Genomic DNA, 16946 nt, shown 5'->3' on the forward strand with positions numbered 1-16946 from the left:
ATTTCTGTTTTATGAACTTCTGGTCGCTCACCTGGGGTAATTCCTTAATGTTTGAATGGGTAGATGGATGGATGCTAACAGATGAATAGATGTGCTTTTACACTACTAGTGTTTCAATCATTTCTTGCATCACTTTGTCCTTCCAAGCCAGGGAGTGTGTTTCTGAACCCGTAAAGATCCATAGCAGGCATCTTCATCAAGATAAGGAGAGTTTCCAGTTCCCCTTAATCAACAATAACCTAAATTAAAGCAACACCATAGCCTGGCTATTGAATTTTCTACTCGTGGAGCCCATAATTAAGAGTGTCTTTTTTTTTTTTTTTTTACAAAATGAGTAGGGGAAAATAAAACCACTTATTTTTTAGTTTCATAATATTTCTAATCTACAAAACATTATACTTTATAGTTCAAGAAATCTCTTCACATCTGTCTCCAGAAAAAAAAGTGTGAGTTTTATCTAACCTTCTTCAAAGACAATGACTGCATAATCACTATCATTGAATTAAGACATAATTAAATAGAATTAATATTTAGAGCAATGGTTGAGAGAGAAGCCATGTATTGGTGAGGGCGGCAGCAGATTTATACACAGCTCACAAAGTCTGCTTTATTGTTGTCCTTTCAGTTACCAATGCCACGTGTGCCTCCAAATCATCTCCAGAGTCCCCAGAAGGAAAATCTTTTTGTGGGGTCCAACTTCTATCAGAAGTAGAGGCTGACTTGGGGGTGCTGGAAATCTTTCAGGCTGCTCTTTCTTTCCACTGAGTCATGGAACAGATTCACCTCGGACTGACTCCAATTTGCTGCTGAGTAGTTCTGGCCTTTTTCCAGCACTAAGACAGCAGCAGACTGAGCTGCCCTCATAGCTACAGGTAGTACCCATCTACAGGAAAAGAAATGTACAGCTCCGCTTTTTCTGGGTTTTGTGTGAAGAAAGCTTAAAAGACAACTCGATTCCATTCAACATTTGAGCATCTACTTTGTGCAAGGCGCTGTGTGGAAGGGGAGAGAAAGGCTTGTATAGCTCTGAAGGGGGTTTATCATTGCAAAAGCTAGAGATGAAGAGGGGGTGCATTCCAGACATGTCTTTCCCCTCCCTCCCATTCAAAGGCAAGGAGTAAGAGGGAGTATATTACAGCAAATGACTAGCAGACCAGTTTGATTAAGATAGAGAATGACTAGAGGAAAGTAATATGAAATTAGAAAGCTAGGAAGGGGCCAGATGGGGGAGCAGGGAATATGGAGCTGAGGAGGAGTTTATGTCAATGGTAAGAAAGATTTTTCAGTTGCTGAGTGATATAGTCAGATCTGTTTTGGAAAGATTGATTAAGTACCAAATATTCTGCTAAATACTTAAAACAGATAGTCATTCATAACAAACATGATCAAAACGGCAAGTGAGAAATGCTCGGTTGCTCATTGTTAGTTGTACATTGACTAATAATAAGTATTAATCAGATAGCAAGTATTAATCAGAAGAGATAATAAGATGAATAAGAACCAGGAAAGCAGGAAAAGCACAGCCCATGAACACAGCCTTCTATGGCAATAACCCTCTTTAGCCCCTTATCTGCTATTAGGCCACTCAGGACAAACACTATAAACTCTTTGCCTCATCATTTTTCTTTTTTTCTCTCACTGGAGGAGATTTTAGGATCAGGGAATACTTGCAAGGGCCCCTCCCTTGACTCTGTGTCTGTGGCAGGGACTGGATCCAGCCTGCACCCATTCTGACCCTCCTGGATAACGTAATGCAACCTATAACCCAGACACTTATTGCCTGACTCATAATGCAATGACCACCCCAGAGGAATCCAATTAGAAAGCGCCATTTCTTCATTACCTCACTGGCAAGTGGCTCAGTTTTTTCATTACCCTCTATGCTAGAGGCCTTCATCTAATCTTGATTCCTATTCTTTTCGATAAACGTGTACACCATCCTCCCCAAACACATCAGTGTCTTTTTAGTGTATAAAACCACTGGTATCTGGCTCTCTTTGCCTCGGATATTGAAAGGATGTGCTTGAGATTCCTGGTCCGTCTGGCCCTAATGAGGCTAGGATTCCCCATTCAAGTGTGGGAACTGCTTGATTTCCTTTCCCTTGAGTCTGGCTCTCAGAGCTTTCATGTAAAAATCAAGTTTGTCGTTACCACGTAATCTTCCTTTTGGAAATTTGAATTATCCCTAGAGCACTTGGCTCACTAGAAACTTTCTTGACTTTGAGTGTAAAGGGAGAAAGGTGGGAAGGTGGGAGGCAGGGGAAGGGGGGAGAGAGAGGGAAAGAGAGGGAGGAGGGAGAAGGAAAGAGAGAGAGGGAGAGAAGGAAAATTGCAATCAGCACCCTATCTACCTTTTAAAGAGGTTTTTCTCTTTCCAAATGCACATTGGTGTAATTGGTTAATGACACTCCAACATTTAATCTTTCATTCTCACCAAAGGATTCCCATACGCAAATTTTATACAGATAAAGGCTGAGGTCCTTCTTCCTTTTGGAGGGATTTCATGGTGAAGGGGAAAGAATGAAGGTTTAGGGCCAGGGGAGGCCTAGGTTCAAATGCCAGCTCTAACTCTTCTAACTATTCAGGTAACTTCTCTGGATGAAAGTTCACTCATCTGTGAAATGGGGACAGTGACAGCTGTTGAGCCCACCTCCCATTCTAGTCCCAGATCACCAACTTCCTACTAAACTTTATCAAACTAGCTTTCCCATAAATTGAATTCATCTAAAGCTGGCTTATTTTATTTCCCCCTGAACCTTCCCCTCTTCCAAACCCCTTATATCTGTTGAAGGCACCATTCTCCTTCCTGTGCCCCAGTTTCAGAAGCTTGGTGTGATCCTGGCCTTTTCATGCTTCATCACCCCACATGTCCAATCATTTGCCAAATCTTGATTTTTGTACCTTTAACATGTCTCTGCTCTGACCCCTTCTCTCCCCTAACTCAGCTACCACCTTTAGTTCAGACTCTCATTATCTCTGGCCTACAGGGTAGCAACAATCTCCTAACTGATATCCCTGCCTCAGGTCTTCTCCCAACTTGGGTACATCCTACCTCTGTTGCCAAAGTCAGATATGACCACGTAAGTCCTCTACTAAATCAACTCCAGTGACTTCCTATTGCCTGCAGGATAAATTGAAATGCTTCTGTTTAGCCTTTAATGTCTTCCACAACCTGGCCCCAACATATCAATCCAGCCTCATTGGACCTAACTCTCCATCCCACACTCTTCAGTCCACCCTAACTGACCTTCTCTCTGTTCCTCCATCCCCCATCTCCGCCCTTTTGTACTGGCCATCCTTTCCATGCCCATTATGCACTCCTTCCTTACCTCTACCTTACAGTGCCTCTCTGTCTTTAAGGTACAGGTCAGGCGTCATATTCTGCATGAAGCCTTTCTTCATCTATCTGCTAGTGCCCTTCTTCCCAAACTTATGTTTTAATGACTTTGCACATATTTGAACATATTAACTTTAATGTTTGTACTCTCTCTATTTTTAAATGCACTTGTTTTCTCCATTGAAATTTAAACTTATTGTGAGTAGGGAGTGTTTCATTCTTTGTACTTATACCTTCCCCCAGTGCCTAGAACGTGGCCTGCCTGTGCTTTACAGATATTGATTGATTGACTGACACTTGACTCCTTACTCTCATTCTGATGCCCAATCAGCTGCTAAATCTTATCCTTTCTATCTCTGTGACATCTTTTGCATCTGCTCCTTTCTTTCTACTCAGAAAACCACAGCCACAGCTGTGCAAGGTTCTCATTAATCCTAACCTCGACCATGGCTATGGCCTCCTCACTGGGTCCCTTCCCTTAATTCTCCCCCATTCCCAATCCATCCCCCACGTAGCTTGGTTTTCCTAAAACACAGGCCTGACCACGTCACTCTTCTATTCAGTAAATTCTATCTGTCCTCTATTTTCTCAGATCAAATGGAAACCTCTCAAGCTCTTCTCTATCTGGCCCCAATCTAGTTTCCAACCTTATTAAAAGCTGCTCCCCTCCAGGGACTCAGTGGACCTCACACAGGGTTCTCCCTTTTCCTTCTCAACACCTCTACACCGGCTGTCCCTGGTACCTGAACTGTCCTCCCCCCTCCCCTCTGGCTCAAAGAATCCTGTTTCCTTCCAGGCTCAGCTCAAGTGCTACGTTCTCCATGGAGCCTTCCCTGATCTTCACTTTTCAGAGGCTTCATAGACACGCTTGCAATCTCGCCTAGTAGAATGTGAGCTTCCTGAGGCCAGTAAGCATTTAGTCTGTCCTTTAACCTTCAGTACCTTGGACAATGAATCCTTATTGATTGCCTGACTGTGAATTTCAAGTCGCTATCTGGGTCTAATCTCTGGTATTTAAAACATAATATTTTTTTTAAATCTTCTTCATCTTTGCAGAATACATCATTTTCTAGATTTCTACCCTGAAAAATGTTTTCCTGAGATTCTCTTCTTTGCATCCTTCTTACTGGTGATTCTGTCCCTTGAATTCCCTCAACAAAGCTTTTGTCTAAAATCATGACTGTGAAAAGCCTCTCTACCTTCTCTCTAGGCATCTCTGCTCGCCCTTTCTCCCCCAGCCCCACTCTGGCTCTGTCAGGCCACCCTGATCTCCTGATATAGCTTGTGAAAATCCCTCCACTCAGGGTCGCTGCATTAAAAATCTCAGACATCAGAGTGCCTGCATCTCCTTTTCTTGCTTGATCAAACAGGCAACTACTTCTTCACTTTTAAATGTGGCCACAAACTATGCTCATTTTCAGACTCTCCTAATTCAATAGAGGTTTAGATTTTCTTTTAAGCTGTCCTTTGAGATCTGAGGGCCTCTACACAGACCTTTAGAAGATACAGAATCAGAGAGAATGTATTCAATAGGTTTGTACTTCATTGATATTGATGTCATATACCAAGTGCTATAAACTCCTGGGCAAATGGCCTGTCCTCAATTTATGTTATATTGGAAAATGTCAACAGTGAGTGTAGAGTGGCTGGGTTATCTTTATCCAAATCTTGTTTTTAGCAAGTGCATGCACACCAACAAGAATGTCACATTTTATTTTTAACTAGATTCTTCTAGTGAATTTGCATTCACCCTTTTATTAAACACACATAAGAACAGGCTTGGCAGGACCATTCTGTTCTGTGAGAAGCAACATGCCCTGGTCATCTTCGGAGACAAGTTGTGAAGTGATGATTGGGGCAGCACCCTAGGGAAGGCAGGAGGTGAAATTCTCCCTCAGATGAGGCTCCCTCCACACCGAGAGGACTTCAAGTGGCTGTTGTTATCTCTTTAGGGATGTATAGTTTCTGGCAGTTTATCATTTTATGAGCTCCAAAAAAGGAAGGCGTCAAAGGTCAAGATGCTCATAAAATCATTATGGAAATGTCAGAAGCAATTAGGCTGCTCAGAAGAGTAAACCCCTAAAGAAATAAAGCAGATGCTATAAAAACTTATCTTCTCAACCGTGTTCCAGTTCATTTCCCAAAGCAGACTATTGATGATTTCCAGATATGCTTAGTAGAATCAATATATTCTTGGAAAGATTTACACTGTAGGAAGAACGCAATTCAGTTCTGTGAGCATGTCTTACTTACCTACTGTGTGCAGGGAAAAGAAAAATCAGTGACCAAATGGCCCCTTGTGCAAAGGTGTAGATGAAATACACATTATGTTTTTTTTCATTCAATGAACATTACTCAGACACCAGCTATCCTCAGTCATGGAGATATAAAGGTGAAGATGGACACAGTCCCTGCTTTCATGGAGCCTTCAGACTTCCAATGGTAGAGATACAGAGAAGTATAATGTTGTGCAAGGTATAGGGGAACGAAGCCAAAGGAAAGATATAGGGAAATGCCCTAGAAAATATGAGAGCCGAAAGAGCACTTTCAGCAGTGGTGAAATCTAAGAAGCCTTCATGGCTCACAGAGGAGGTGACACATGAGATGAGTTTTGAAGGAAAAGAAGGGTTTTAATGGATACATATGAGGAAAGAGTATATTCCAGGTACAGAAGGCAACCTACAAAAAGACGCAGAGATGGGAAACAGAAGTTTCGAGTTCAGTCTGGTTAAAATATAGTGGGAGAAAGGGAATAATATGAAACAGGATTGTAAAGGCAGGTTGGACACAGTTGATGGAGGGCCTTCAGTGCCAGGTGATGGAGTCTGCATTTTGCCCTTAGAGGAAGCCTTGACTGAATGTTCTTGAGAAGCTGAGTGACCTGGTAAGACTGGTGCACTTGGAAGAACATTTTGGCAACTGTGTGCAGGAGAAATCAGAGAAAGGTTCCTTTCAGTCCTTTCGGACTGAAAGTAGGTAAAGCAATTAGTGGTAATAGGTTCTAGGATCAAGGTCATATGAGATGCAAGAGGTGTGATTAGGTAGAAATGCCAAGGCTCAGCAATTGATCAAATAGGGATATTGAGAGGGAAATGTCAAGAACACTGAGATTTGGGGTCTGGGTAACTGGCAGGAGTGATCCATCCACAAAAATAGGTAATTTGGGGAAAGGGGCAGGTTTGGAGGGGAGAATGCTGAGGTCCATTATGATAGATTAAATTTGCAGAAGACACTGACCTGCAGCTCATGGGAGAGGCTGTGGCTAGATACATCATTATAGGAGACAGCCTCATGGGGGTGACCATTGACAATTAAAAAATACAAGTGACCATTGGCAATTAAAAAAGATGTAGTCAGAAAATGCTTAAACAACCAAATGAACTTAACAAGCAGCAGCACTAACACCTGATACCCTGTACCAGGAGGATGAGGCAGGCATCAAAGCAGGACTGCTCAAGAGACATTGCTACATTTCACCTTGGCTCTGCACTATCCAAACAACTCCAGGTCTATGCATTGTGACAAACTAGGCTACAGTTTAGGCCCAGCCTCTTTTTGGTGACTGTCTCTTCTGATGCAGAAACAACACTTGCCAGCAATCAGCAGTTACCAGTAGACCCAAGACATCCAACCTCTCAAACCCACCAGGTTGTCTGTCTCCAAGGTGAGCAAAGAAATACAAAGCAAAGGAAGTAGAGGCCCATGTTACAGCCTACCTTGATGAATGTCCTTGCTCTAGCTGCCAGTGATCTAGCCACCATATAGCTTAGCCGCTCTGTCCTTACAACTCCACTGAAATGCTGAAAGGGCTCTCACACACTCTGCAGCAAAGAACAGAAAGAGGGGGAGAGAGCTGAGGTTGGGTGCTCCGTTGTAAAGGTCCACTAGGTCACTGGTTCTTTCTGCTCAGTGACTAATGAGGGAAGACTTCATCAGTGCCACACTGGGGGCTTTGTCATCCCCTAGTCACCCAACTACTGAACTAGCACGTGTGGCTAGCCAGCATCAGGCAAGGAAGTGTTGTGAGTGACCTGTGAAATCCCCAGTTACATCCTTATTTTTAATTTGCTAAGTTTTAAATGGTGGTTATTGGCCGGGGATGGGGGAGATATTTTAGTTTGATGTAAAGAAGTCATCTAAACAATGAGGGCCATCCCACACTGGCCTGGGCTGCCTCCTCACTGGAGGTCTTCAAGAAGGGTGGGATGGCCCCCTATAAGAGGTGCTACCAAGGGATGTCTTGTTGAGGAAGGGATTGGACTAGATGACAGCTGAGGTCACTTGCAATGCTATGATTCTACGATTCTCCAGGATGGGAGAAAGTCAATTATATTTTCCTTTGGACGTCTCACAACACCAAGTCTCTGTGGTTCCTTGGACAAAGGAGTGTCTTAGGGATATTCCATAAGTGTCCATTGATTGAAAGACTCCAGGGCTATAGTGATAGATGGGCAACAGGACCCAAGTTGTGGGCTGTGCCTTCAGAACTTCTATATAACAAAACTTCCAGATAGGAAAGAGGCTTTCCCTCGACCTAGCCCCCAGACATTTATGTATGGGGAAATCTGGAATGTGATATTAGAGAATTGTTTGCATAATGTGCTGCTCAGTGAGCTGGCACTCCACCCTGAGGGTGTAGTTAACTTCACTAAAGCAAAGAAATTCAAAGTTAGGGTTGAAGCCCAACCTAATTTTTCAACACTTATTTGCAGCATCTTGTGCCTTTAAATACTTTATTAAAATATGCCCCACAGCACCTCAGGATTTAGAGGTCACGTGTTTTAGCACATTTCAGCCTGAAATTGGACAGTCTGACAGGTCTGGATAGCTCAGGGGGACTGGTAATGCTGCCTTATACCTCAAGGTCACCTGATTCAATCTTGCTCAGGTCACAGAGGAAGGAGAACAGAGGTATCACTGGAGGGAAGACAAAGGAAGGAAGGAAAGGATGTGGGAAAGACAGGATAATAAGGACTTGAAGAAAAGGGCGGAAATGGTGTCTAAAGAGGTAGAAAAATGAATAACAAAGAGGAGAAAACCCTGAAAGTAATTTGATGATCTAGCAAAATGAGACAAGATAATCTGATCCATAATATACAATGGAGAAAAGAGTTAAAGAGAGAAGGAAATAATGAGAAAAGCTAAGGGTTATCAAAATCAAGAATCCAGCTCTTTAATGATTATTAAGAGGTCTCATGTTAAATGGATTTTTTTTGTTCTGATATCATTTACTTTTGGCTATATATATATGTATGTATGTATATATATATATATACATATACATCTCAGCAAGCAAATTAATTCCTACAAACATGAATGCATTTTTATAATTCTTATTTGTTATTTAAACTTATGATTTTTAGGTTCTAAAAGTACAGATTCACCATCATGCTTAAGTGACTTGCGTGTACATGTGTAGGTTGTAGAGGTAATCCTTATGCACAATTCTGGCCATGTGTACCAACCCAAATCCAATTTAGCTCCAATTTTCAAGGCATAAACTTGCCCCCGCCCCAAGTTATCCATTGAATTAAATACTAACTGTAAATGGGACAGTCACTTTGTCCACAGTCACAGGGCTTCTTGATATTTTCAGGCTGTTTCTTGGGATATAGGAGAAATTGAAATGTTGTGTGTGTGTGTGTGTGTGTGTGTGTGTGTGTGTGTGTGTGTGTCTGAAATAGGTGGAAGAACGAAATGTTGTTTCAGCACTAATCTCCAAATCAGAGCTTCAGTAATCGCTTTCCATGGCTGACTTTATGAATCTGGCGACTTTAGCCAGTCTATGCTTTATTTTCCCCTTTTATTAAATGATTTCTAATGCTCTTCTTCCCATTTCCCCCTGCTGCTAGATGGATGAGACCCTGTTTATAGAATGCCGTGAGATCACAAATGACTCTCAATAAATAACCATTTCTTGAATAAAAAAAGGATAATATCCATTTGAATCTCCTTTAACTTTATGTGATGTTCTTATGGAAATCTTCAAGGAGGCTTCCCAGATTATTGGCAGATACTGACATACTAATTGCCCTGTGACATAAAGATTAACAGGCTGGTGTGACTATGGGTAGGAAGGGAAGAGGGTATCACTAAAGGATGAAAGATGAGTGAAGTACAAATAATGTCTGTGGATCAAAGCATTTCCTAAAATTATTTACAAGATTGCATTAACTAACTAGCAAGAATGATGATTGAAACACCATTCTTTAACCTTTCTAAAAAGAAAACGAGAGGTAATGTGGTGAAGGAGAGTATATAAATAATGTGCTTAGCCCTCAAAGCAAAGCTGATTTCACTTTCTTGTGGCCTCCTTTCCAAGAATTCCTCATCCATTTGAGTCTGGCTACTTTGACTAAAGATATAAGAATAATGGAACATGGCGCCTTTGAGGTAAAAGGATATAAACAGTTTTTGAAGGAAGATGGATAGGCTATCAACAACCATAGGAGAAAATGTTCTAAATTACTAATACTAAGAGAAATGCAATTAAAACACCTCTGAGGCTTTCTTTCTGACCCAGCAAATTGATAAAGACAATAAAAGGTGGAAATTGTCAGTGTTGGAGGGCTTGTAGGAAAACGGGCACACTAGTATACTTTGCATGAAGCTATGAATAGGTACAGCCATTCGGGAAAATAATTTGAATTTATGTATAATTTTGCTGAAAAAGTTATTGAACTGTCTACCATCTTGGACCCAGCAATCCCTTTACTGGGGTTTGTACCCTAAGTAGGTCAATGATAGAAAGAAAGGCTGAATACACATCAAAATGTTCATAGCAGCAAGGAAAAAAATGAACAGTCATTGATTAGGGAATGGCTACACCTATTATGACTTAAGAATATTACCATGCTTTAAGAAATGATGAATATGAAGAAGTCCAGAAAATATGAGGAGACATTTAAAGGGATGAAGCAGGCAGAATCAGGATAGCAGAATGCATGACAACAACTATGTAAAGGAAAAGAATGCTAAAAAAAAATGGAACTTTGAGTAATTGCTATGACCAGTCATGGCCTCAGGGAAAAAATGCCGAGACATACTTCACTCTTCTTGGTAGAGAGCTGGGTAACACTAGGTGCAGCTTGGGTAATACGTTGTCAAGAACAGTCAGTGTGTCAGCTTGTCTTGCATAAATTATTTTCTTTGGTTGGTGTGAAAAGGCTTGATGGGGGGAGAGGATTTTCAGAAAGTGACAGTGACATAAAAACCAGAAGCATCAATGTGACTATTTTTCAAAGTTATAGATCACACCATTGAAGCAAATAGGATTTTTTTCCTTTTTTTCCCCTTTTCTAAGGAAAGCTGAGAAGCGCACAAATATGATGCCAATAGAAAATCAGGCTGCAGAAATGTGATACATTTTTAGCCCTGGGGTTCGCACATGTCTTTTTTCTCCATATGCTTCCTGTAAAATGTACCTTTTGCAAGTTTAGTAAAGTCTCTTGAGCTCCTCAGAATGAGGCATTATGTAGTTGCAAAGCAGCTGTTTGGTGCTACTGGCACTGGAAAGTTCCTGTTACAAAATAGAGTGTGTTGGGTGGGGGTGGGGAGGTAGAGTATGTGTTTATGGTGTCAAGATCAAAATCCTCTTGAGAAATTGTAAGAGACAGACAGAGACAGAGAGGGACAGAGACAGAGAGAGACAGAGACAGAGAGACTGGAGAAGCCAATGGTACTGGGCTGGGTACAAGGTAAGAACTATACCAACTTCAGTAGAGGGAATGGGATATGTGTTCTATGAGATCCAGGCATGGGAGGCTGGAGCAGGGCTCTGGCATGGGCCCACATCTCACCCTCAGAGTGGCAGGGTAGGTGCCCTGGAGAGGGGAAATGTCCTTTCCATTACTCTGATGATGGTTCGGACCTTCCACTTTAATAGCATAGTTCACTAAATAGAGTGTGAACCAACCTGGTGCCCCTATAACATGTGCCCATGCATTCACAGCCTGAGAGGAAGCAGACAGGAAGAGGGTCAGCCAGAGGCAGGCAGGACTCCTTGAGGTTTCCTTCCTTTTCTCTGTTCAGCCTTGCTTGACCTTTGTTCAAATGCTTGGATAGCTGCCCATCTGAGTCTCTCTGGGCTGTTGGCACCAGTCTCTGCCCAGGCTTCCAAGGCATTACTGAATCTTCCCAGAAGCTCCTGCCCTAAGCATAGAAACATTCATTCATTAATTCAACAATATTTACTGAGCCCCTACTGGGTAGAGCACATTGAACATATGTTCTTGATGTGAGAGGTCCCCTAAGTACCCTCAAGACTGAAATGGGATTTTTCAAAAGGGCTTTTCTGATATTCTGGTGAAGTAAGTCAACACAGAGCAGGCATCCAGCATTCAAACTTGTTGAATCACAAAGTATAAACCTGAAATGTTCCTAATGTGGGCTTAGAAACTGGCCTAGCTTCTTGGCTATTTAGACCCTTCCATCTACTTCCTACCTTGTTTGGGGCTCAGCTGTCTTGACCGTAGACCCTTAGTCCTTCCCCAGACTCAGGTTTTCCATCCACTGCACAGTTGCTGCCTGTCCCAGCTCCTCCCAGTGAATTAACCTTGTAGATAAGTACACTGCATTTTCAAGACTCCACCAACTTCTCCAAGCTCAAGATATTTGAGTTAGTTATGACAACTACACAGATTTCTAGGACCATCAAGATTTTGAGAAAAGAAAATGCCTTCGGAGCTTATCTTTGCAAAAAGAAGGTCCTTTGTCAGTTGGCAAACCCCTATATGGTGTTCAGTTCATTTCAGTAAGCATTCACCGAAGGCCTATGGTGTGCCCAGCATTGTGTCCAGAAAGATAAAAAGTGAGACAATCCCTGCCCTCAGGGATCTTACATTTTATTGTATGAAAACATCACATGCACAGATCAGTAAATACAAAGTAATTTCAGGAGAGGTAGAGCATCAGCACCTGGGAGATCAGGAAAGGCCTTTTTTAAGGAGATGTTTGGACTAAGCCTTGAATAGGACTAGAAATTCCAAAAGGGAAGCCCAGAAAGAGATCATCATGGGTACATGAGACAACCTCTGTAAAGGCACAGTGGTATGAGACAGAGAACAGAAAGTGGACTAGGTTGACTAGAAGTGTGTCTGAGGGAGAAATGACACAAAATTATCTTAAAAGGATCTGTTAGGATCCTTTCATCCAAGAGGCAATGGGGAGCTACTGAATCTTCTTGATCAAGGACAATGGTTGGAGCTGTGCCTTAAGAATATCAATATGGCGGTTATATGGACAAGAGATGGGACAGGGGAGAGACTCGAGACAAGGGAACTAGTTATGAGGCTGCTGTAATAAGCCAGACAAAGGAAATTCTGACCAGGATCAAGGGACTATTGGTGTAGGTGATAATAAGGGAACAGGTGCAAGAAATACTAAGGAAGAAGAATCAACAAGACTTGGCAGCTGACTATATGTAGGAGACAAATGTGGGAAAGGAAAGAATCGGATGGGATGCTGAAGTCATGAATTTGGGTCAGTGGGAAGACAGCTGTGCCTTGGCAGAAATAGGGATGTTCAAAAGAGGGGTAGTTTGGGGAAAAGATGACCTCTGTGTTGAGTTCAACCTGCCTATGGCATAACTAGCTGATCGTATGGCTGGTCATAGAGGGCTGAAGTTCAGGCAAGATGACTGGATATGCTGCACCTATGGTTTCACTAGTACAGGGAATGTGTAGGTGAGGCAACCCTCTCTACAAAGTCATATGGGCACTTTATCTACAACAATTCTCTATCATCATAGAGAATTACCTACAATACCAAGCAGCAAATGACTTACCTATTGTCACACATTATACCACACAATGTCTCATAAGTAAATAGTATTAATATTCATTTCAGGTGGGTAATTGGTATATAATTGGTTGCTTAAGAAAAGCTAAATACCCCACATTTGATAGCTGAGGCTAGTGAATGATGTCAAGGTTGGGAGGCAGTGGGTGAGGGGTTTAGCTGTTTAAAAAAACCAACACTGAGAAGCATTTTTCTGTGCTCTAGTCCATAGCATCTGAAGTTAGCGGGTGAGAACATAGAACTAATGATGCTGAAGGCATAGATTCTACCTCCCTATGGGGCAGTGGCTTTTACCTTATTCCATGGCCCAAGGTCTACGCTGCCAATCTATGTCAATCTCTGAAATGTGTATCCTTGGTCAGAGCGCTGACTTTATGGGCGAGTATGGTTGGCTCAATGTTTGATCATTCTTTAGGGAGAGCTGAGGGTGTGTGGCCTGCATGTACCTCTTTCACAAACAAAGGAGATCACTTTATTAAATTCCTTTTCATCTTTGGCCATCTGTTTCCCACTAAATGAAATCTGGATGTAGCTGGCCTGCTTCTTATTAGTTTCTATTTCAGTCTGGTTGGACACAGATGGAAGGAGACACAGCCGAGGTTGGTGCCGAGTCTCTAATCCACAGTCCAGGGGCTGTAGATGACTACTCTATCTGAGGCTGAGTAATTGGTCTCACAGACAACCAACTCTTTCTCAAACTGGCCCCACTCTCACTTTTCTATCCCTTTGGAAGACAGCATCTCCATTTCCTTTCATTCTAAGTTTGTTTCTTTCCAGCCTCTCTTCTGGAAAGGAAGAAAGACTTCCAAAGTATGACTTGCCACAGGGAAGTTCACTCCAAGCCTCTATCTCCTTCAGGGGTTGATGATGATCAAGACCCGACAGGCAGTGACAGACTCAATAGCCATCTCACAGTATAGAGCACTGTCCAGAGGTGCTGTCCCTGGCTTGGAACATGTCCATCTTACCCAACAGACTACTTCTAGGTCACTGTTTGCAATGAAAACCCATGTATTTCAGCCAATCATTCCACATTCCTGGAATTCCTTCAGAATGTGAAAATAAATATGGTTAGTTCCCCATGACACCATGTTATCTCTGTCAATCCTGGCATTCCCTGTACATTTTGTCACTGCTTCTTCCTATGTGGCAACTAGGCAACATAATGGATAAAATTCTGAATTTGACTACAGTCAAGAAGACCTGGGTTTGAATCCTGACTTTGACATTTATAAGGTATGTGACCCTAAGCAAGCCATTTAAGCCCTCTTAGCCTCAGTTTCTTCATTTGCACAATGGAAATAATAATAGCACCCACCTCGAGAATTGTTGATTTGATATAGATATATAGATAATTCTCAAACCTCAAAGTGCTATATAAATGTAAATCACTCAGTCAACAAACATTTATTGGGCTCTTGTTATGTGCTAAGCACTGTACTAAGTTCTGGGAATACAAAGAATGGCAAATATCATGGTCCCTGTCCTTAAGGGTCTCACATTCTAATGGCAGCTGCTGCTATTAATCATGATTATTGTTAACACATCTGAGCTGTTGACTTCAAAAGCAACATTGGAATAGAACATTCCTTAATGTCCTCCAGCACTAAAGCCAAAAATCCATTGTCTTTCTATGAAGTGGTCTGAGGGCTCTTATTCTAGTCCAGGAACATACAAAACCTGCCAGTTTTCAAGACCTAGGTTCCTGTAGTTAGGAAATCCTTGATGATGGACTGGGCACTCTTAGGCATGACGTCTCAAACTTCTCCTCTCTTTGATTTCTGTTTACCATATCAGACCCAAAAGACCCCAATCAGGGGCTTCCAAGCTCCTTGGGGCAGCCTGTAAGTAATACCATCCATGATGAGGTTCAGTTCATTTAAAGTCTCCTCTTTGAGGTAACTTGAATGAGTAAGTGAATGGATTGGATGAATAAATGAATGAGTGAGTGAGGAAATGAATGAAAAGGCATGTTGTGAGGGCTAAGTATGTGCTAAGCAACATGCTTTCTCACTTATTCTCCATACTGAAAACCTGGCCAGCCACTGCTATGGGCATAATCTCTGGAAGAAGAATGGTTTCTGCCACATCAGCCTTTTTGTCTCAGCACTAATAAGCCTAGCAAAGTTGAACAAACCTTGCCTCCAATACATTGGGATTATTTACAATTCTTTTAGGGAAACATTGGCATCTTCAGACTGTAGTCATATTTCTATTTTCCTTACATCTTTTCATACCCTACCCTCTCTATCTCCTGTTGATGAATGCCAGAGTATTCCCTGTTCTTCTCCTTTTCTTGCCTGTTGTGTTCATGTTCACACTTCCATGGGTCAATGTTTACACTGAGAGGCAGCAGATTCCATGGTTAGGGTATAGGACTTGAAATCAAGATGACTTGAAATTCAAATCCTACCTTAGATACTTACTAGATGTGTGACTCTGAAGCCATCACAGAATCTCTCTGTGCCTCAGTTTCCTCTTTGTTAAAATAAGGGCATTGGACATGTTGACCACAAAGGTCCCTTCCAGCAATAAATTGAAATGATCTCAAATTCTATAATGTGACGTTTGCATTACTGTAGATCACAGCCCATCCACCCATACTTGTGCTGTGCGTCTCTTGTCCATATGCTCCATCCAGATGGGTTAAAATGGTTTTTAAGTACAACCATGACTATATCAGTGGATGGCAAAGTCACTGAGGGAAGAGACCAGCTTTATTTCTTCTTTGAGTGTTCCCTTGGTTCTTTGTACAAGTACCTTACACACAGTAGGTACTTAATGAATACTGAACTGAATAAAATTGACATTTGCCTGATGATTCTGTCATCTCCCATTCTGGTGATGAAACCAGACAATCCTAGGCAGAATTTTCCTAGGATTTTTATGGTTCTTCTCTCATTGACATATCACATCTTCAACTGATAAAATCAATTTTAATAATCAGATTGAAACATTCCAGTTGTCACACACACACACACACACACACACACACACATCATGAGTTCTCAGGGAACCCTTATCATGGAATTTCTGAAATCTAGATCCTCATGAGTTGGCTCCTGAGAGCATATGGCAGGTGCTGTAAATCTATTCATTATTTATGAGAAAATCGGGGCTCTTTTCCACAAGATGGAGAGGAGTGGCTTTCACGCTATGCTTTCTGAAGCCTTAGCGCACAATTTGTTTTTGGTGGCATCAAATGAGACTGAGATATGTTATATGAAGACATGTCAAAAGGGATAGAGTAGGGTCCCCTCTAAAGCCTGTCTGCATTTGGGCTGCAGGCTCCTCTGGGTCCTGGTGGCAATATCTGCATTCATTTCATGCTTAGCAGGAGGGGCCCCATTTTGGCCACTCATCTGTCAACTCTGGTTTTGTCCAATAACAAAAGGGAAAAAATGTCTAATTTATTTGTTGTGACCATCTGGTCTCAATTGCACATTTGAAATTAATGTAATTGTAATGGACTCTTTCTGGCCCTTGTTTCCCCAGGAGAAGAGGTTGACAGACAGCTGTGCAGAGATGCCATCTTTCCAATCCCTGTGGCCTGTGAAGTGCCATGCCCCAAGGACTGTGTGCTCAGCACGTGGTCAGGGTGGTCCTCCTGCTCACATACTTGTTCTGGCAAAACAACTGATGGGAAACAGATGCGTGCCCGCTCTATTCTGGCCTATGCAGGGGAGGAAGGTAAGGCCATCAGGGAGCCAAGAAACTCTCTGGCTCAATCAATTGACTTTGTGTGTGACAAAGGAAGTCACCCTTCTCCAAGCACAGGCTTGGGGAAGGCTTAGCGGCAATGAGGTCGTAG

At 42.1% G+C, this 16946-nt stretch overlaps 1 protein-coding gene across 1 annotated transcript in view; it reads left to right on the plus strand.

Annotated features, from left to right (window-relative positions):
- Positions 1–16946, plus strand: part of THSD7A (thrombospondin type 1 domain containing 7A) — a 331233-nt gene that overhangs the window by 226376 nt on the left and 87911 nt on the right. The window contains exon 8 of the mRNA XM_027872006.1: positions 16631–16825. Within this exon, the coding sequence (XP_027727807.1) occupies positions 16631–16825 (195 nt within the window). The remainder of the gene's footprint in view (positions 1–16630; positions 16826–16946) is intronic.

The sequence above is a fragment of the Vombatus ursinus genome, unplaced genomic scaffold (assembly GCF_900497805.2).
Source record: "Vombatus ursinus unplaced genomic scaffold, bare-nosed wombat genome assembly UNPS02014799.1, whole genome shotgun sequence".
Lineage (NCBI taxonomy): Eukaryota > Metazoa > Chordata > Mammalia > Diprotodontia > Vombatidae > Vombatus > Vombatus ursinus.